Source organism: Thalassophryne amazonica, chromosome 14 (genome assembly GCF_902500255.1).
Source record: "Thalassophryne amazonica chromosome 14, fThaAma1.1, whole genome shotgun sequence".
Taxonomy (NCBI): Eukaryota; Metazoa; Chordata; class Actinopteri; order Batrachoidiformes; family Batrachoididae; genus Thalassophryne; species Thalassophryne amazonica.
In genome coordinates, this window is record NC_047116.1 from 89953423 (window position 1) to 89976750 (window position 23328).

The 23328-nt window shown below is 37.8% G+C and overlaps 1 protein-coding gene across 1 annotated transcript in view; it reads left to right on the plus strand.

Annotated features, from left to right (window-relative positions):
* The first annotated feature begins 207 nt into the window (after positions 1-207).
* The window catches only part of LOC117524777 (T-box transcription factor TBX15-like), a 123109-nt gene continuing 99988 nt past the window's right edge, over positions 208-23328 (plus strand). Inside the window, 3 exon segments of the mRNA XM_034186598.1 lie at positions 208-583; positions 586-630; positions 9815-10022. Of these exon segments, the coding sequence (XP_034042489.1) occupies positions 445-583; positions 586-630; positions 9815-10022 (392 nt within the window). The 5' untranslated portion in view covers positions 208-444.

A 23328-nucleotide genomic window follows, 5' to 3' on the forward strand; every position in this document is an offset into this window, starting at 1 on the left:
GAGTTAATTGATCAGCTGTCGCACAGATTTTCGCTCATTGCGGCGGCCGCTCCGGTGACGTCTGACGTTTCTCGCTCCTCATTGGACCAAACAGCGTGCTTCGCTGTCCGTGCGGACTTGTGATTGGACACGCTCGGTTAGACAAACAGCAGGAGTTCCGCCCCTGTGCGCCAGAAGCGAGTATCAATCACAGGCAAGTTGGACAGAAAGAGAAAAAGAAAGACTCAGCGTGGACGCACGGAGACGATTCCACGTCCACGATGGGACAGCGTGTCTCCACGAGCGTGACGCGGCTCTTCTAGTCACATTCGGATTACTTTGGACACTTTTATCCGCTGCTGAAAACTCTGCCGTGTTCTTCTTTTGAGACTTTTTTTTTTTAATCCCCCCGTTTTGTCTGCCTGCGTCGGACGCACGGAGCGCGCGTTTGTGGATTTGAGAGAAATGAGTGAAAGGAGGCGATCTGCCGCAGCTCTGAGCTCGAGAGCCCACGCGTTTTCCGTGGAAGCGCTGATCGGCTCCAACAAGAAGAGGAAGCTCCGCGGCTGGGAGGACAAGGAGCTGCAGCTGTCCATGGAGAGCCTCGGACGGACGGACACGATCCGGCGCACTGCCTGGACATGGACCCGGGTCAGTGCGCAGACACGCACCACAACGACCGAGTCACAACATGGCTCCACGCTCACTGACACAGTCCACGGCGTCTTTTTCCATCCTGTGGATCGTGTCGCGTGCAGGCCTGAAACACACGCACATTCTAAGAAAATCGTACATTCCACTACAGCAAGTATATTCATTAAAAAAAATAAAGGTTATTCACGCTTTATTTTATAGTTGAGGTTATGACTGAGGTGAGTTCACGAGAATAAGGATTCGGCGTATACGTAATAAAATTCGATCTATATTTAAAGTCGTATTTTTAGATGCTAAAATAATCGTTGAGTCGGTGTTTAATTTTTAATATCAATATTCCTGAGCATCACGTGTTTAAAAAAACTAATGTTTTGGCGTGAAATTATTTAATTTAGAGGCAAATCGTGTGAAAGAGATCAATAAACAAAAACATGAACAAAGCATATTAAATTTAACATAATTCTCTGATAATGAAAACATTGCAGGCATTTGTTGTTATTAAATGTGAGAAGAATTAATAAAAATAATTGTAAATAAACTAGAAAGACACGTGACAGATGGCGTGAAATGTGTTGATTAAACTGTTGTCTAATTTGCCCTTTGATATGAAAATTGTTGAATTGGTTGCAACTAAAAATTCTCACATAAAGCTGATTAAATTTTGTAAAATTAAAAATTCACGGCCTGTTTTATCATTTTCAATAGGGAGTCTGCCATTAGAGTGTTTTTTTTTTTAAACAAAGATTTGTTGAAATTAAACCTCTGATCTCACAAACAAAACCCCTGGAACTGACTCTGTAATCCTTCTGAACTCCAAACATTTGCTGTCCTTAGATTATGACACAATAATATTCTGTCACAAAAAATGTTTGAGCCAGTTTACATCTTATTAATTATAGATTTTATTACATTTTAATGATCGTTGTGATGTTTTGGACTCAAACAACGGTGGTATTGAATTATCAGGTGTAAATAATTATTTTAAAATTTTTAATGAATTTTAAAACTCTGTGACGAATTCCACGGGTTGAGTTTATATCGTGGAATCACGAAGTTTTTTCTCCGCTGCGTGAATTCAGACGGTGCGCGGCGCCTTTACGCACGGATCCTCTGCTCTAAACTACTGGATTTAAAATATAGTAAAGATTAAACACTAAAAAGCTCACTAAAACTCAAAGGAGAAATGTGTGACCTGTCAACTTGCAGTAATTACCACGTGCAGATTTTTTTTTTATTACAACGCAACAAAATGACGCTTTTATTTATATATATTGCAGAAGGCCTTGCCGTTGAAAAATCAATTTATAAACAAGATCTATATTTCCCAACACTCAAATTTAAAACTCTTTTTTTTTCAGAGCCGACAGTTCTGCTGTTCCTCCACTCAGTTCACGGGAATCATTTTTTTTTCTTTCCGGAAACTGGCTGCTGTTATAACCCGTTTATTAGGCTCGCAGGGGAAATCGGCTCACTTTTCACACTCGCAGCTCAAATTCTCCAGCGCGCAAAAAACGACATAAACTAAGAATAATCCCAAACTATGGATTCATAAATGTACCCGCGTTTTTTCTTTCTCTTTTTCTTTTTTGGCCTCATACGCACAGATTACGCACACGAATAACCCATTTATCCCACATTTCCTTTAAAATCTTGAGGATTACAGACCAAAATAAAGTTGGCGCTGATCAGAGAACAGTTGTGTCCGTGATAATTTAGCTGTGACTCTTTATGAGTTTGCAGCTTTTACTGCTTCCTTCTTGCAGACTCTCCATCAGTGCGAGGAAACAGGTGCTCTGTCACTGCAGCGCCGATTTCACGGCCGGCAGGCTGCTGCTGCGGCTGTCGACTTAATAATAATAATAATAATAATGAAAATACTACGGCTTTAGTTGATGCATCAGCTTCTTTCATTACAGCCTTAGAGAAGAGAAAAAAAAACTTTAACTGTCGAAATTTTCCTTAATCCCTTTATTTTTGTGAGTGTTCTCTGTTCAATGCGCCTCCAAAGGGAAAAAAATACGTCAGAAACTACCTATAATATACAAAATATATAAACACACAAATTGTCATATTCTGTTTCCATTAATTGCTTGATTTAAATGAACTCATTTTTATTTAAAATTTCCATCTCCCCATAACTTGGCTGCAAAAGTCTTTATTTATTATTGCAAGAGTGAATACTTGTGTATGATATTATTTTATATTTCATATTTTTATGTATTGGAAAATGTAGTCCAGAATTTATTTTCACTGTGAGATTACAGAACAGAATTTTTAAAAACTTCACCCTGAAGGAGGTTATGCTTTCATTGCCATTTGTCTGTGAGCGGAATATGAATGACATAAACCAGTTTCAGTGAACTTTGGTGTGACCATGGCCTTGGGTGAAGGATGAGGTGGTTACATTTTGATATGGGTTCAGATCGATGGGTGGATTTTAAGTTTCATCTTAGTTCCTGATTCCTTTGATCCTTTAATCAAGGTTGCTCCTTCATTTAAGGGCAGGGATCAAAGGTCAGGATACACCTCTTGATCTTGGTTTGGTGCAAGACAAACTGCATCAAAAATATACTGTTTTTGAAGGAATTAAAACATTTAACCTCAGGTGTGTTCTCTTGCAGGTGTAGTTAGTTTTGTTTTTATGAGTATTATTTATTTCTTTTACATTTACTAATTAAGTGAATTGTTCTCCTATAATTCAATCATTGTATGTGACCATATCTTAATTCCTGGATTGTCCATTCATGAAATGACTGACTGATCAAATCCAGGGTATTCATGTGTGTGTGTGTGTGTGTGTGTGTGTGTGTGTGTCAGTGTCCTTGAGCAAGGCACTGAAGGCTATATTTCCCTCAGTGTGTGGGTCATCACTGTGCCGACGCTCCTGCATCGCGATTTCTAGAGACCTCGGCACCACGTCACCTCTGGCCCAGCAATCTCGGGCCCACTATGATCTTGGACCCACTGTGATCTTGGTACCACTTGTATTAATCCACTATGATCTCAACACCATTCCAAGATCGTAGCGGTTCTGAGATTGTAGTGGTACCACTGTTACTGAGATGGTTTGGTTCTGAGGTCGCAGTTCCCCTGCATCGCTGTGTGAATGTGATTATAACTGCAAGACTTTTCGAATCAAAGCTTCTCCCACAAAACATTTATGGAAACTACAAATGTTTAAAATCTGATTTCAAAGTTTAAACATGCATTTTATAGATACAGAATAACATAACTCCAAATTAAAACTACACTCAAAAATCTGCATTGCCCCACTCAGAAGGAATTAATTTCCTGATCAAAAAAACCACATTACACATTTTAAAAATTAAATACTTTGTGAACAATGCTCTCCCTGAATAATTTTGGACAGTAAGAGTTTACATGTGTATTTGCAGTTATGTAAATGAATCGTCCTCTGCCTGGTGGTACGAAACCCAAACAGCCGTGAAAGCACATTTAGTGAATTGCTGAACTGTTTGAATGTTTCCACATTATCCTCCTGCAGTCGTCACTGAAGACTTTTTACTCTGCTGCTGCTGGGATTTTATAACTCAAATGACAAATTTCCAGATGAACATTTAACAGCACGAGTTTCTAAAATATAAATGGTACTCGATAAATGACATTCAAAAGCATTACCACCTCACCTCATTATAACAAAGCTGAGTCTGACGTTAAGGGAACTTTTTAAACCTCTGCTGGTGAAGCTCCTCTTATTGCATGCTTTGTCTGAAATCCAAACGTATCAATTTAAATTTTGAACCAATATATTTTAGCCTAAATTCTAACATATACTGTAAAGTTTTGACATTCTCCATTTAGTATTTAAATAATTTATACAGTTCTATAGAAACCGTGATCCTGAGCTTAAACAGGAGCAGCCAAAAGATGATCCTATTATATAATTATCAGTACTCTCTGCTCAATTTTAAAGCATGATGGCTTAGTGGTTAGCACTGTTGCCTCACAGCAAGAAGGTCATGGGATCGATTCCCACCTGTGGTCTTTCTGTGTGGAGTTTGCTTGTTCTCCCTGTGTTTGCGTGGGTTTCCTCCAGGTGCTCCGGTTTCCTCCCACATCCAAAGAATTGGAAACTTTATAATTGTCAGGTCTCCCTTGCATAAGAGGTGTCAATCTCAATGGGACTAACCTGGTTAAATATAGGTTAAATTAATTAAATGTATTATTTGTAATCTGGTCACAGATTTTGCAGTTAATGACCTGTGTGCACGACAGGTCAAACCCTATAACATCAGCGTGCACCATTGGCTCTATTTGCACACTGCACTGCATGTGACTGGACTGTTGGTTTTGGGATGTGGCAGATCAAGCTCATTGGTGCTTGTTGCGAAGTCTGTCAGCTTCACTGTATGTGGTGATGGTGTGTGGGTGTGGGTGTGTGTGTGTGGGGGGGGGGCAGCGTGCAGGGAAGACTGTGCAGCTGGAAGAATAAAACCCCCTTTTTAAATGGTGCGTATTTTTAATATCTGCGCACTTGTTAGAAGGTCACTTTCCAGTTATGCCATCGGGATTTTATTTTTGTCTGTCTGGGCACAAGATTTGTTGAAACATGGTATGACTTTAACAGAACATTTGTGAGGAGATTAAACAGATGAGTAATTTTTTTCTCTCTGTCAGCAGCACTACTGCGTTTACTGAGTGTCCAGTTAGTTTTACACGTGCTCACATTTAAAGGTCATACATCTGATTTCTGTGTCTCACTTAGGTAATACACACACACACGCACGCACACACACACACGCACACACTTTCAGCGTCACATCACCTAAACACTATTCAGCGACGGCGCATTTTCTTCATTTTTTTCCCTCCCTTTTGCCTCGTGATGGTTGAGAACTTGTTTACAGCATCAGTTTATCCAATTTACAGAAAGTGTGAGAAATTGTAAGATTTTTAGCAGTGCTGTGATGCACAGATGAGGCTCACACTTATAGATCATTTTATTAAATTACATCTTTCCAAGATGATGCAGCTGTAAAATTGATAAATTAATAAATAAATTAATTAATAATAAAAAAATACATATCACAGAGAAATTACTGCAGAAACAGCTCAGACATAAATTTTAAAATGGTGTCACTTTTTATTTATGTATTTATTTATTTTAATTGGGAAGCTTCCAGTCTGGCAAAATGACTTTGATGCATATTGACGTCATATGTTGAATCAAAGTAGAAAATACGGACCAAAATAAATATTTACCCAGGCATTCAATACAGTATTCAACTTAAAATAAATGTTAAAATAAATACCTGCTGCGACGAAATGAATGGACTTCTTCTCACAAGTTTCAGACAGAAATTTAATTATCAAAAATACAGGTCAGGACAGAGGTCAACGTTGGGGCAATGTTGATATGATGCTGAATGATGTCAAATGTCATAAAATAAATAAATAAATGAGTCAAAACCGTGTCTCTTGAGTTGAATCACACTTAAGACTCTTATTTTGAAAAACCAAATGGCTCCATTGCTGCATGTTGAGTTTATTGTATTTCGCTTATCTTTTTTAATATCCTGCCAAATCAACAATGACACTGATTCTAAAAAGAGATTCATGTTGCACAGATAAATGTCACTGATAGTAAACAAGATGTATTTATTTATTTTGGTTATTATTATTATTAATTTGTGTGGATGGGCCATTGAACCCTTTAAAATAGGTTCATTCCCACAAATTTACACGAGGACTTTGAAATGACCATGTTGCATGAAAATGAGAGCTCATAATGAGTTTGTCAGTGACGTCACAAGCGGAGCCTATCAATCACATGATTTCTGCTCAAAGCCCAGTTCCTTTAGCTTCTTGATTATATTGACCTTGTGTAGTGGGATGGTCCAAATGTGAGCTAATAAGTAAATAAATAAAACCAAACTGTGATTTTTATTCTCTTTTAAATATGAAATATTAAATGAATCAGATTGTGGATGATTGTTGAAAGAATCAGGTTTAAGGAATTCAGTGACTTTGTTATTCCACACACTGAATGCTTGACCCTCCTTTTTAACAGGGGCATTGATTACTAACCCTAACACACTCTTATGGGGCTGCTGGAGGCCTTCAGTTCTCTCATCCCCCCTCCTCTGGCTCAGCCGGCACCGCGGTGGTTTCACCCGGTCTGGTCCCTCAGCAGCTCTGCATTTGCATAAACATATTTTTGTGTGTCCTTTAGTCTGCCAAGTCAACCTCCTTGTGTCAGGGCCGTCAATAAATAATCCATTATTACATTCTTTTTTTATTTTGTTTGGTGGCGGTGGTGTGCGGAGTGTTCCGTTACTGAGGAAAAGTGAAACATGATCCAGTATTTTGTGATCCTAAGAGGTTCTAGCTGGGTCGAAGTGCTGTTGTGATTTACTGAGCTTCAACAATTTGACATCTCAACTGGAAAAACTGCAATGAATATTAATAGGAAATCCTACAAAGTGGTATTTATTTTTTTCTTAAGCTACAACATACAGATCAAGTGACTTGTTCACAATAGTGCTGTGAAGATTTTGGCATTTAGACATATTATTAAATATGAGTTTGGAAGTACAATGAGTGTGATATTTTGTACACTGTAAAAAAAAAAAAAGCATGCATTGGCTCAACTTTAAAAAGTTAACAATTTGCATATATATATATATATATATATAATGTAATATTCCAACTCAACCATTACTAAGTAAATGCCATGACACTTCTACAGTAAAACTTACTCAAGCTTAGTATAAAACATTCAAGTACACTTGATTTGCTTTAATTAAAAGGTTTCAGTGACATCAAGGAGCCAAATAATTTTATGTGACATATTCTTTTTTATTTTACATTCATTTGAGTCACAAAGTCCTTGCAATTCTTAACATAAATGATTATGAGGAAAGGGAACTTATTTATCTCAACTTGGTATAAATGGCACATAGCAACTCCAGTTTTGTGATCAAAATGTTCATTTTAAATCTGTTATCAGCCTATGTTCAAACTGTTAAAAAATGTATGGCAAAAAAATGTTTTTCATGCATAAAAGCCTCTTAAATATAAGATGTACACTTCAACACCATGAAACTTTCTTTTTCTGTTCAAACATACAATCCTGACAGTCTGGAAAACGGGAAAATTACAGTACATTGTTTCACTTTATAGAAATATATCAGTTTAGAATAGAAAACTACCGAAAGACTACCTGTCACATTAGGACACTTGCATAACTTGTTAAAAAAAAAAAATATATATATATATATATATATATATATATATATATATATATTGCTAGCAGTGAGAGTATAACCAATTTGGTACAACAAAAAAGAGACTCATTCTCAATTCAATCATGTGCAGGATTTCCATCTAATAAATATTTGTAGCTCCAACTCAAATAAGCACATCCATGCAAGAGAATTTAATTTAATTCAGTTGGGGCTACATATATTTATTAGATGGAAATCCACGTCAGTTTTTTGAGTGCACCCCATAGGCAAGCTTCTGTCTTGGTCCCATTTTTCCTCTTCTTCTTTTCTTTTTGCCTCTCCTGGGCACCCGACAGTTTGGGCCATTTTGACAATTGTTGTTATGCCATAATGATGTAATGACCCGGAAGGGCTCATCAGACACTTTTTTTTTGGGGGGGGGGGGGGGGGGACAAGAAAAATATTGTCATCATTATTATGTAATAGGCTTTGCTATGCAGTTAAATCGATATGGGCTTTCACTTAAAAAACTGATGCTTTGGATGAACTCAATTCAATTATGTGCAGGATTTCCATCGAATAAATATATGTAGCACCAACTCAAATAATGCACATCCATGCAAGAGAACTTAATTTAATTTAGCTGGGACTACATATATTTATTAGATGGCAATCCTGCACATAATTGAAATTAGTTCATCCAATGAGTCATTTGTTTCTGTGATATACTCAAAAAATAACTCATCAGATTGGATTCCATTTAATAAATATATGTAGTCCCAACTAAATTCAGTTACATTATCTTGCATGGATGTGTTTTATTTGAGTTGGGGCTACATATATTTATTCAATGGAAATCCTGCTCCTAATTGAATTGAGTTCATCCAAAGAGCTATTTTTTGGCATATTAAAAGATAAATCTATTAACTAGTTTTAGTATAAGAATAGTGAATGTTGATTTTATTATTTTTGCCTCATTTGTGGTGCCCTCTGGATGAACGGCGCCCTTAGCAATTGCCTAAATTGCCTATAAGCTGGGCCGGCCCTGTTTGCAAGTCCACTGATGCAGTATCAGCAATCGCTTTCATGTCTGAGAAGGAAAATGTATCATGGAGCCGGTTCTCTGTTGGCAGCGCAAGCATAGGATTAATACAGTCGGTGAGTCAATGAGCCTGAAAATTTAATTTAAGTAACTCGATGAAACTGCTGTATTCAGCTGTAAAATTTTGGGTTCTGGTAGATACAGGTGAGCACCAGTGAACCTCGTGTTTTGGATCACCTTGGCATGTTTTAAGACGCACAATGACCATATTATAAATAAAGACAGAAAGGCCAGTCAGCTTATGAAGCCTTGTTGCTAATGCAGGGTCCTGGTGACCACTGAAGGTACTCCTGCTTGAATTTAATTGCAAATGATAATATACAGTGAGGGCCATAAATTGCTGTGCACCACTAGATGCCCCCCCCCCCCCCCCTCCAAAAAAAAAAACATTTCGGCAAGAGAATATCACGTCTGTCAGTGTTTTTAAAGGTATTCCAGGTATTTTGTTCACTTTTCTGTGGCTGGTGGGTTTAAATAAAGAGAAGACTTGGAAAAAAGACTGACATCATCCTGATTAATCTGAGACTGATGGAAACCCCTTCTGCCAACCTGGATCCCTTTCAGGATCAGATCTGCTTTAATACTGTTTGTATGTAAACGTTATCCAGGTGGCGACACTTTCTGCGCACTGAAGCTTTCATTGTGTGGGCCAGTTAAAAGTTGCAATATTTTCTACATCACATTTTTTTATGCACCATTTTCTCTGCTTTTGACATTAACCCAAAACCTCACGGCGAGCAGAGCCAGAGCTAAATTTGTCTCCCAGTTGCAGATGGCGGCTGATCCGGATTCAGCGGAGACCCGCTGCTCTTTCAGCTCGCCAACTTTCCTCCGGGAATCCTCAAAGCGTATTAATTCCACCGTTTCATCTCCTTCTTCATTTTACCCTCAGACTCGGAGGCGAGCCCCGGCTCAGACGGAGAGGGTCTGGGCGAGAGGACGTCGTGCTCCTTCGGCTCGCCCGCAGACCTGGCCCCGGGCCCCTGCGACCCGTCGCCCGCGGCCTCCATGGAGGAGATCCAGGTGGAGCTGCAGTGCGCCGACCTGTGGAAGCGCTTCCACGACATCGGCACGGAGATGATCATCACCAAGGCGGGCAGGTAGGCCGCACGTGCGCACACATTGGGAGCGCCGGGGTTAGGGGTTGTTGTGGTGGACCGTGCGCCACGTGTGCGTAAAAACGCATTTAAAAAATTGCACAAATAAAGTGAATGAATTAAAAAAAAAACCTTTATTTGGGTAAAAATGACGACGTGCACTATCTCAATTTCTTTAATTCCCCCCCCCCACACACACACACACACACACTCACACACTCCCACCCCGTCTGAGTGAGAGAATCTGCTTCTAATTAATCTCTCTCTCTAACTCGGCCCATTTTTAAATTGTCGTTTAATCTTTCCGGGGCCAACAGTCCAAACCCAAGACAAGGGGATAAAGGGCTTGGGCACGGTTCTGTTGTCATCGCGCCGTGCGCCGTCCATTTCCACTTGAACAAGTTATTTATTGTCGCGTTGAGGATTTAAAACTGATATTTGATGAATAAATGCATAAACCTGTCATCCCGGGGGTATCGGCTCTGGCGTTTCCAACGAAATACATATTTTTAAATATAATTTTTAAAAATTCTTATGATGTAATTTCGATCCACGCGGCCAATGAAGAAACATGATCGGGACCGTTTTTAAAACTAAAAATATAAAAGTTGACATCCTAATATGTTCAGAAATTGTTTAGAGGTTTATGTTAAAAAATAAAATTAAGTCATTTGTTGTTTTTGCAAAAACAATTTTTGCAAAAAAAAAAAAAAAACAAACAATGTTCAAGGTGCTATTTATTATTATTATTATTATTATTGTTATCATTATTACAGTCTATTAAGTTCTAAAAAAAACACAGTGGACGCTTTGTTTCAACGTATTGCAAAAATGAAGCCTTTTATTTATTTATTAATTTGCCCCTTAAATTAGTTTTCAGCTTCTCACCTCCTTAAGATGTTTTATCTGCTGTTTTGATGTATTTTTCTTAAGTCACTGATCAGTTCTTAATCTTGTTTTAGGCTGAAGGCCGGCGCACATTATAACGTCGTAAATCTGGATTCTTCTTAGGCCGCTCCGGATTTAAGAGCTTTAAATGAAAACGGGGGAAAGATGAATTAACTTTAAACATGCTTTTTTTTTTTGGTGCTTTTAATACTGGTGTGGTAATTTGGTAGCATCATCTGTTTCAGCCAAACTGAAAAGATTAAAATATGCTCAAGAATCATTTCAAAGTTAAAAAAAAAAAGATTTTTATGTACGAACAATTTAATAGTTATCTATTGGTAAGTTTATAATTACAGTGATTTACTGGAAGGCACCTTTAGAGTTAATGAGCAAAATAAATGCTCATTAATATTACAGAGAAAATTCTAAAGGTCAGAGGTCAGAAGGACAATTGTTAATAAAAAATTACCTTCAAATCATAAAAAACCTATGGGAGACAAATAAGGTAAAGGAAAAGGACTTGATCACAGCGAGTTAAAACCTAATTCGTTCTACTCAGTGATTCTGAAATAATCACTGATTGATTTTAAAGTGAAAGTCAAGACTAAATCCTGAAAATACCTGCCTTTGATTGGCTGAAATCAGCGGCAGCCTTAAATCTGAAGTTTCATGAACGGTCAAAGATCACCTGATTTGATGAGTTTTAGTTTAAGAGGCGGAATCTGTCTAGAAAATATGTATATTGGAAAAAAGCAGCTAATTCATATTTAAGCATTCATGCAGTCAGAGATAATGTGATCATGTGCTGATAATAATGATAATGATTTTTAAACAGCTCGTCCGGGTGCCGGTTGGGTTAATGTCAGGAAGCTCATCCGGCTGGAAACCTTTCAAAGGATGCCAATAACATTTGAATGAAGTTGGGTGGATGTTTTGTGATTGTCTGTCTGTCAGCACAACTCAGAAGAGCCTGGATCTATCTGGTCCATGGATCAAGGAAAAGCTGATTAAGGAGCACTGACTTTGATTCACTGATTAGATAATTTTAAAGGTATCATTTTATGCAAAAATCTGTTTTTACATAAGTTCACTTAGAAAAGAGAGTGAGCGCGACTTTATGGTTTGTACTGAAACCAACCACTAAGGGGCGATAGAGGCATTTTGGCTTTACTTTAGAGATTCTGATCAGTGGGACACCAGTCCACAAGTGAAATTTTGTGGATATTTGTCTGAGAATTTGAATCTGCTTCAGTGAAATAAACACCTAGGTGATGTTTTGCAACAAGCAGCTATAAACATGTAATAACTTATTTTTTTGAGCAATAACGATATCGGCCTTTCACCATCATATCTGTATCTGCCTTATTTTTGCCAATATGAAAACAGCCCAGTCTCATGTGTTTTTTTTTTTTTTTGTTTTTTTTTTATGCTCCCGTCATGGAACGAGTCACATTTTCATGAAGTGTTTTAAAATTTTTATTTTACTATTTCGAACCCTACCCCTTCTGCTAACCGCAACCAACGGTATCACAAACTAATAGATTAATTTACTTTTCATGATGCCATCATGAAATGCTGTGCAATTGAGTTGTTTATTTTCCATATAAACAATGCAGAAAAAAACCTCTTTAGCACTCCAACCGCATTCTGTCAAGCATGGCTGGGACCCTCATCATCCCTTGGTCAGTTTAGCTACAAGAGACCGAGGCAAAGCGACCAGCTGCCATTCATTTTCAGTCAGAGTGGGCATTTTACAGTGACAAGGATCAAGTGGTTGCTTGGGCTGGGACAAATTAGAAGTCTGTTTTATGCAAATGCTGAGTGATGCATTTGAAGTGAAGGCAGCGTATAGACAGCTTGAGGTACTTTGGTTGGTTGTTGGTTATATCTCTAGTTATTTCTAATAAAGGTCATGTTTAAACTGTAAAACATCAAGCCTCAATTACATCACTTTGCCATAAAGATTTTACAACAAAATGTCAGGAATCATTGTCAATTTTTTGAATCTTAAATTTTTTACTTTCTAATATCATTATTGTATCCCCCCTCCCCCCCGAAAAAAAAAAAAAATTCACATTAGTCAGACTCTACTTGCTTTTATCCAATGCCAAATTTTTTGTATGGTTTGTTCTTGGCCAACATCTCCTTGCCCCTGTCTAGGTTATTTTATAGAAACATCACCATGGTAACATTACAGGAGAACGACTTGTTGGGAAAAATGTTTTATCAGTTGTTCTCACTCAAACCAAACAAACTGGGTTGGTCTCCTGCTGTGCTAAAAAACAAAAAAACAAACTGAATTTTTATTCGGTTCTCACTGCCCAGGCTGTGTGTGTGTGTTTGCTGCAGTGTTACTCTGAAAGACCTGAAACATTCCAGAATGAAGCTCGTGCTCTGGTTTGCTCTACTTCTTGCACGGTGAAGGTTTTCAGCCCAGCAGGTGATTTTTCAGTGCTCCTTGACGTCATCACCTGCACACTGTCAGGACACCTCTGGGACATTTTAGATCAGGGGTCACCAACCCTGCTACTGGAGGTCACCTGCTCCGCATGTGTGCTTTGCCCCACTGCTAATGAACTAAGTCAGGTGTGTTCATCTATTCAAGATCGAAGAAGAACTTGACTTAACTCGCCAGCTGTGGTTGTATCCGGTAGACGTGGAAATCATACAGTGCAGGGGATCTGCAGGAGCGGCATCAGTGGCATCTTGAACTCTACAATCATTTCCAAAATGTTGAATCAGACAAGATTGATGGATGGATCAGAGAGCAGGAGACTTTTCAAAATTTAAACTGAGCTGCAAGGTTTTGTGAGACTTATAATAATAATAATAATAACAACAATAGTAATCGCTGTAGTGGTAATACATTAGTAATTATAATAGCAGTAATGGTGCAAATGTTGTAGTTGTAGTAATATTATAAAATAAGTATAATAGCAGTAATAATAGATTACCTGTGACATAAAAATAATGATGATAATAATGACAATTAAATAACAATTATATTATTCATGCCATAGGTTCAATAATAATAATAAAATAACAATAATAATTATTATTAATGACCTAGGGTCAATAATAATAATTATTATTAATGACCTAGGGTCAATAATAATAATAATTATTAATGGCCTATGCACAATAATAATAATAATTATTAATGACCTATGTGCAATAATAATAATGATGATGATTATTTTATTTGTATAGCACTTTTAATAACGTTTGGCCCTGTGAGTTCAGGGTGTACCCCACCTCTCACCCTATGACAGCTAGGACAGGCTACAGCTCCCCCGTGACCCTTAATTGGATTAAGTAGGTATAGAAAGTGAATGAATGAATGGTTCACAAATTCAATATAGTAAAAAGAGCAACATTAAAAAAACAAATTTTAAACTGATCAGTAAAAACTGCACACTCTATTTGTATGCTTATAAAAGACTAGGCATGTCTTGACTAGGCTCTAAAATGCCGTGCACGGATAGTTGAATCAATGAATACATGAGTCCATCAGTCCACCAGTTTGTCAATCCCATAACTCCTAAATAATAAATGAAGGTCACCAGTTTATAAGAACATATAATGAAGACGAACCCTACTGCAGCAGGTGAACTTTGGTGCATCAGATCAGTCAAAAAAAAGCTAATTTATTTTGCTTATGTACAGTAATCGGATGGTTGGTGAATGCTGCATTGATGAGGGATTAGTTGCAGCTGTGCTCTTCAGTCAGAGACAAACAGACTGTACACAAAAGTACTACACCAGAGACACAAACTGTTATTTCTTGATTGTTTCTGAGTTGTTATGTTCTAAATCCAAACAGTAAGTTTGTACCTCCACATAAGTCAACAGAAAGGATTTGGAACTCATTTAGCTGCAAAAGAAAATGAAAGTGTGAGAGATCTAGATACCAGAGTTGCCAAATCTGCTCATAATAAATGACATGTGGCGTCTTCTGTTTTTTAGTAAATATGGTTCTTTTATTGGAAAAGTGACTTTTTTTTTACGTGAATGGTCACGCCAATGCAAGTCTTTTGTAGAGCTTCGTCAGTGCTGATGAGAGTCTATGACACTCTATGGACAAGATGCCAATCCTACACCGGTTACTTATCCAGCCAAAGCTGGCACCCGTTTACATCTGGGTGGACTGAGACAATGCAGAGACTGTGTCTTTTCCATGGACACAGACAGATCGCGTTACAGGGAATCAAACCCACTTCTACATATCGGTAACTCAACTCTGTATCCCACTGAGCAACTTGGTCTGTATAGTAGTAGTTGCTGTTGTGTAACTCACCCTCCCACAAACCTCCACCCCCACAAACACAAGTGAGTTCAGTTTAATATCTTGTTAACAAATTAACACGGGTTTGAACAGCCTATGACAATACTGGGCTTGGTTTCAGCTGTGGCTGTCTGTTTATCTCAAGAGATGTGGCAACACTGCTTGACTTGCAGTGAATGGGTTATATTAGAAAAAAGGAGCATTGAAATTTAGCACATCAGAAAAGTATTTTCTGACTGTTTATCACTGATTACTTATGAAAACTCAAATAACATGGTCACAAGTACACATAACTCAGCAGAAAGTATTTTGTATGAATTTAGCAGCAACAGAAAAAGAGACCAATGTGAGGGTCAAGATCGTTACAGTGAATGGGGTCCATGACACAAATCATGAATGCACAGAAATCTACTAAATCAGAAAAAGAAAATGTTACATTCTAAACATCAAATAACTCGGTCTCTCTCTCCAGTGATTATGCCACCCCCAATTATAAAATGCCTTGCAAAATAATAAAACACTGCTTAGCAGAATGTTATTATTTCTGTAAAATATACCATATTTAATTATTTAATTTTATTAACTCTATGTACATAATTCACACGTCAACATTTACGTTTGGCCCCTTGGCCCTTGATCCATATTAATTCATGACCCTTCACTAGGAAGAATTTGTGCAATGCTGCTCTCAGCATATGTGTAATTCATGGCCTGATGGCTTCTTTTTCACCTTCAGCACACAAAGTGAATATGTAGCTTTGCAGAGCAAAATATGGGGGTGGGGGGTACGAGTGCAATGGCTTTGTGCTGGGGCACCCCCAGGTCTGAAACACCGCCATTTTAGTATTTTGGTTTGCTTTATTTTTTCCACAATTTGGGATAGTTTTTTTTCCCAAACACAAAGAAAAAACTGGCACAGTTAAGTCCTTGGTCTTTAGGATACGATGAGTGCTGATCCAAAAAACACTTAAAATGTCTATAAAAAACCTTCAGCTGTCCTTGATAAAATGTAAATATTATATTGTTGCACAGCAGAAAACAGGCACATTTCCAATTTGTATCCAAATATTCCAAGAAAGAAAACAGTTGAATTAATAAAAATAATCATGTACATATGTGATCTGACAGAAATGACCACGGCTGCAGAGAGCTGTGTGTACGTCTTAAATCTTTAAATTCTGATTTGGAGCTTCGTTAAACATGAACTCTGCTGCAGAGTTCACTTTGCTGAAGGTCGTCACTCTACTTTCTGCAGACAGTTTTAGGTCCAGCTTCTGGTTTCGAGGGTTTTCCAGCCCAAACGAAAGGAAAATTCTGGAGGAACACTTTTAGACCGCGTCGATTCACAGAACACATGTTCAGATATCAGTTTATGGAATCCAAAGACAGGCCAGAATATTAGCTTTGAAAACCCACTAAAATATTGTTTGTGGCATCATTATTTGGACAATAAATAATAATCTAATTTTTACCAGATTTGGTGAGAAGGTCGACTGTGATGTGAAATGTTTTAGTGAAATTTTGATGCAGAATTGGGCATGTGATATTTTAAAATCTTATTTTCACTATATGTTTGTGTGTATGATATGTTTGTTTATTGTGATTATAATTTTCTATTGTTTTTCAAGATGTTCAGTGTTTCTTGTATCTTCTGATTATTATTTGAGGTTTTTGTGGCGCACAACAAACTAGATTTTATTACATGAAGGTGCACAATAAGTTAAATAAACCAAAATTACTTTTAGTAATTTAACAGGGTCAGATTTTGTTCAAGCCTCTCTCTCTCTCTCTCTCTCTCTCTCTCTCTCTCTCTCTCTCTCTCTCTCTCTCTCTCTCTCTCTCTCTCTCTCTCTATATATATATATATATATATATATATATATATATATATATATATATAATATATATATATATATAATATATATATATATATAATATATATAATATATATATATATGAAAATATTTGTCCTGGACTGGAATAGTTTATAATTATATTCTGAGGCAGCTCATTAAAGGGATCAATTCCGGAGTTTTATTTTTATTTATTTATTTACTTTTTTAAGAATTTTTTTATAATTTTGATTAGCTCTTGTCTTACATCTGTGGGCAAAAAAAGGATTTACTAAATATATCTTCCATCTCTCTCTACCACACACACACACACACACACACACACACACACACACACACACACACACACACACACACACACACACACACACACACACACACACACACCTAAAACACATGAATCACCTGAAGACTTCACACCATGCTGTTGCCCTCCAACATTACCAGGATCAGTGTTCTGGCCATTTTATTTTAAAAGGTCTTATTTTTCTATTCTCAGAAAACATCTGCATATATATTCACTTATGCTGGGTCATAAAACAGCACGTGCACATACATTCTTTGGCATGTCGACATCCATGTAGTCCTAATGTATGGAGCCAGAAGAATGACACAAAAATGATCTGTAAAAGAATGATAAAATAACTGTGGATATATATAAAGAGAAAAAAAATAACTTAAAAGAAATAAAGAGTAATAATAAAGAAAAATGTTTTTTTCTTTATTATTACTGTTGCTTTTTCCTTTTGCTGTTCCTTAAAGAGTCAAGCTGTCAATCAACTTGCCTGGGTGGAGCTTCCTGCCCAGGCTGAGTAGTCAGTTTTTGCGTAAGGTATTCCTGTTTTGTTGAGAGCAGGCAACAGGAAGTGAATGTAGTAGTGGAAAAGTATTTCAAAGCTGCAAAGGGAAACAGCAGAGAAACATGGCCAGTTAGGGACCGTCAACAAAGTGCACTGCTGCTGTCACATTACCAAATTCACTACAATAATCAGAAATACCTTTATACTTGTACTACGTCAAGTATTTTTCCATCTTATTTTTGTTGCTTTTCAAAAACGTGAAACTATTTTCATTGTACATTCTTTATCACATTTATTTCCTGCTTTTAAACTCAGATAAAACTGAAGTTATTGTACTTGGCCCCACAAATCTTAGAAGCATGGTGTCTAACCAGATCGTTACTCTGGATGGCATTTCCCTGATCTCTAGTAATACTGTGAGAAATCTTGGAGTTATTTTTGATCAGGATATGTCATTCAAAGCGCATATTAAACAAATATGTAGGACTGCCTTTTTGCATTTACGCAATATCTCTAAAATCAGAAAGGTCTTGTCTCAAAGTGATGCTGAAAAACTAATTCATGCATTTGTTTCCTCTAGGCTGGACTATTGTAATTCATTATTATCAGGTTGTCCTAAAAGTTCCCTAAAAAGCCTTCAGTTGGTTCAGAATGCTGCAGCTAGAGTACTGACGGGGACTAGCAGGAGAGAGCATATCTCACCCGTGTTGGCCTCCCTTCATTGGCTTCCTGTTAATGCTAGAATAGAATTTAAAATTCTTCTTCTTACTTATAAGGTTTTGAATAATCAGGTCCCATCTTATCTTAGGGACCTCGTAGTACCATATTACCCCATTAGAGCGCTTCGCTCTCAGACTGCGGGCTTACTTGTAGTTCCTAGGGTTTGTAAGAGTAGAATGGGAGGCAGAGCCTTCAGCTTTCAGGCTCCTCTCCTGTGGAACCAGCTCCCAATTCAGATCAGGGAGACAGATACCCTCTCTACTTTTAAGATTAGGCTTAAAATTTTCCTTTTCGCTAAGGCTTATAGTTAGGGCTGGATCGGGTGACCCTGGACCATCCCTTGGTTATGTTGCTTTAGACGTAGACTGTGTTTCATAATTATTGTATGGCCTTGCCTTGCAATGTGGAGCGCCTTGGGGCAACTGTTTGTTGTGATTTGGCGCTATACAAGAAAAAAGTTGATTGAGTTGATTGATTGATCACACACTGTTCAAATAGACATTTCTCATCAGTCCCCACATAGTTATACTACAGATAACAGTTCAGGAAAAATACACTTTATTTTTGGGTGTATTTATTGAGTGCGCGAGGGTAAAGCTTTAATGTTGAGGGATGATCTAGAATGGTACAAATTCATTTTTTATCCACATCCCCAGCAAGTGTAACAAGGACTTGCTGAACACTGCTCCTTAAGTCTTTTGCGTCTGCAATAATTAATGTACAGTTTCTCTCTGTACCTTTTGAAATAAACTTTTTTTTCTACTACATTCAGACTGCATAAGTCCACGTCGAGCTGACTTCCTGTTCCCGCCAAACCAGGAATCATGTATGCAGGAAGGAACGACTCAGGCCTGAAATGCACAGCAAGCATCACGGCTGTGTTGCGTGTTGATTTTCGTGTTGGTGTTAGCAGCCCACCAACAGGAGGGACTCATCCCACTGTGTGCCCTCTTGAGATTATGCCACATGTACAGCGCCCTCTAGAGACTAGACCTGATGCCTATTTTCTCACGATATAAGTGGCACAGACGTCAAATAGACAGAAAATAATCCCAGCAACATGAAACAATGAATACTTTTTACAGGACTTTCTATGAATGAGAAAGAAGTCATAGCCATGAACAAAAAATAAATACAATTTTTACAACCATTTCAGTGACTTAAAGTCACACGACTGCTCTTTCAGAATGCTCCTCAGCTACAACCCACAAGATCTGGATTACAAAAATAATCCAGAAGGACATAGATGCTGGTGATCTGAAATAGACATGTACTTTTTTATATTTTTAACTTTATATATTACAAAACATTTAGCGTGAGGCATGTTTTCAGGCAGGTGCTGTCAGGAGGACCACCGTATCTGCTGAGCCAGTAAAAGACAAAACAAATACAAACACACGCGCGCGCGCGCATACAAAAGCTCAAACTTTCTGTGCAACATAAAACAGTCACAGAAGATATTGTGGAATAAAAGTAATTATTAAAGACGCAGCTGAAATGCAGTCTGTTTTAAATGTGCACACACATAACTGTTGTGTGCGTGAGACATGTATCAGGCCCGGATCCAGACCGGTTTTGCATTGGTCAAATTTTTTTTACGCATCATTCGTCATCGGTTAAAAAAAAACAAAAAACTTGAATAATCCCGAATAGTGCCGAACGTGTCCCCGCGGTGAACACAGCTTTAGTTTTCATGTCAACCTATAGTCCGTAAACTATATGGATTTTTCCAAGTTTCAGAGTCATACGGACGCACAAATAAAGTCGGATATTCAGGGTTTGGTCTGCAGCGGGTCTGTAATCAACCGTTTCTGCAGCGCGACTCCACTTTGAAGCTGTGAACCATTGAAGCAATGCTTCGATTCAGTGCCTCGTGGCTGTTTGATTTGCTGCTCTTCAGAAGCGGTAAGTCCGCTTCTTAATGCCTCTCAAAGCCATTAAAATATCATGAGTCACTTTTGTGTGGATTAAAGTCAATAACTGGGACTCTCGTCTTGTTGCAGTCAAGAAATGAGAATCATCCTCCATTCCGTTGGCACAGCTTCAAATGCTGCGTGGCTCTCTGCTGAGACAGAGTCCGGTCAGAATTAATAACTTCAAAACAAATTGCTGCTTTAAATAAAATGACACCTCTTACAAACGTTGTAATACAGACAACAAACTACAATCAACTAAAACGTTTTTTCCTCCCAAAATGAAATGTGCTGTATTTCTTTACAAATTACATCCTGAAGTGAAGCACAGTTGTACAAACACAGTTGTACAAACACATCACAGTTGTACACATATCACAATTGTGATATGTGTACAACTGTGATGTATTTGTTTTAGTATATTTAGTCATGGACATGATGAATATTGTTACCTGCTGGACTGTTTCTAATTTTGATTGGTATCAATGGAAAATGTCTTCTGTGAACTGTCTGTATCTCAATATATTATTATTAAGAATATATGCAGTCATATTTTTATTGATTTTATCAATTGAAAAAAAAATCATATATAGATTCAGGTATAATTGAAAGATTTTGGCAATAAATTTGATCCTGTTTACAGTCAGTTTTTGTTAGTGTTTTTTTTTTAGGACATCGTATTTATACAAATAAAAAGTGATCACTATGGTCCATGAAGTATCTCAATCTCAATCTCAATTTATTTATAAAGCACTTTAAAATGCACCAACAACCAAAGTGCTGTACACAACAAAAACAGGCAAGTTAAAATAATTTAATAAATAAAAAGTTACAGTTAAAAGCGCACACACACACACACACACACACACACACACACACACACACACACACACACACACACACACACACACACACACACACACACACACACACACACACACACACACACACACACACACACACACACAAAAAAAGTGTCAAGATGTGTTAAAAGCCAAAGAGAAAAAATGTGCTTTAAGAGACGATTTAAAAGCAGAGAGAGAATCAGCCTGCCTAATGTGCAAAGGAAGATCATTCCACAGTCTTGGGGCAACGATTGAAAAAGCTCGGTCACCTCTACGCTTCCTCTTTGACCTTGGGATAACCAACAGTGACAAATCAGCTGACCTGAGTGAGCGTGAAGGGGCATATAAATGGAGCAGGTCAGACAGATATAGCGGGGCAAGACCATGAAGACATTTAAAAACAAATAAAAGAATTTTAAAATCAATTCTAAAACGAAGTGGGAGCCAATGAAGTGAGGCCAAAACCGGTGTAACGTGCTCGCACCTTCTAACACCAGCCAAAAGTCGAGCAGCAGCATTCTGCACCATCTGTAGGCGAGTAAGCAGAGTCTGATTCAGCCCAATATAAAGTGCATTGCAATAGTCCAAGCGATTAGTGATAAAAGCATGGATTAAAATCTCAAAATGATGTCGTGAAAGAAATCGTTTCACCTTGGTCAGTTGTCTAAGTTGACAGAAACTAGACTTGACCACTGACCTAATCTGAGCATCGAATTTAAGATCACTGTCCAACTTTACACCCAGGTTTATTGCTGTCTGTGTCAGATACTGACTCATGGGACCCATATCCACATTGATTTTGGAAGTGTCACTAGGTCCAAACAGCAACACCTCAGTCTTTTTATCATTCAGGTGTAGAAAATTTATGGACAACCATGCCTTAATCTCACCAATGCACTCTAAGAGATGGTTTGCAGAGTATGCATTTTGCTGCTTCAGTGGCAGATAAATTTGACAGTCATCAGCATAAAAATGAAAAGAGATATCATGTCTCCTAAAAATTGATCCCATTGGGAGTAAATACAAAGAAAAAAGAAGCGGACCAAGTATGGAGTCTTGAGGCACCCCACATGCAAGGGGAGCTGCACAGGATTCAGCAGCTCCAATATGGACACAAAAACGTATCTCTGAAAGGTAGGATCTAAACTAATCTAAAACAACACCCTTAATGCCCACCCAGTTTTCCAGGCAAGACAAGAGGATCTGATGGTCCACTGTATCGAAGGCCGCTGTTAGATCCAACAGGACCAAAACACAGTGACCAGAATCAGTAGCTACACAAATGTCATTAAAAACCCGCAGCAGTGCCGACTCAGTACTGTGACGGGATTTAAAACCAGACTGAAACATCTCCAGGGTGTCATGATTATTAAGAAAAGAACTCAACTGGCAGTATACAATTTTCTCCAAAATTTTAGAGAGAAAAGGAAGTTTGGAAATTGGCCTATAATTGGACAATTCAGAAGAATCCAAGCCAGATTTCTTAATAAGTGGGGTCACCACTGCATTCTTGAAACTGGTAGGCACTATACCATTAACCAAACTCCCATTAATAATATTCAATACATACGGTGCCAACATGGAAAAAGCCTCTTTAAAAAGACGAGGTGGCAAAGGGTCATTTGGAGAACCAGTAGGCTTCATATGACCAATAATATCTCTCAAAGACAGCAAACTGACAGACTCAAACTGGTCAAAAACAGCTGAGCATGTCACAGAGATAGAAGGGTCATAAGCAGGAGAACTAATGAGGGCCCTAATACCAGCAACCTTTTTAAGAAAAAAACTCATAAAATTCTCACACAATTCAATGGAGCTCTCCAGACAATCCATTTGTGGTGCACTTAAAACAGAATTTACAATCTTAAAAAGAACACGAGGATTGTGACAGTTCGAATCAATAACATCAGAAAAGTACTTAAATTTAGCAGCCTTCATAGTTTTCTGATTAAAAAACGCCAACAGTCACGCAGTAACTGGAAGGACAACTGAGTATAATAAATAT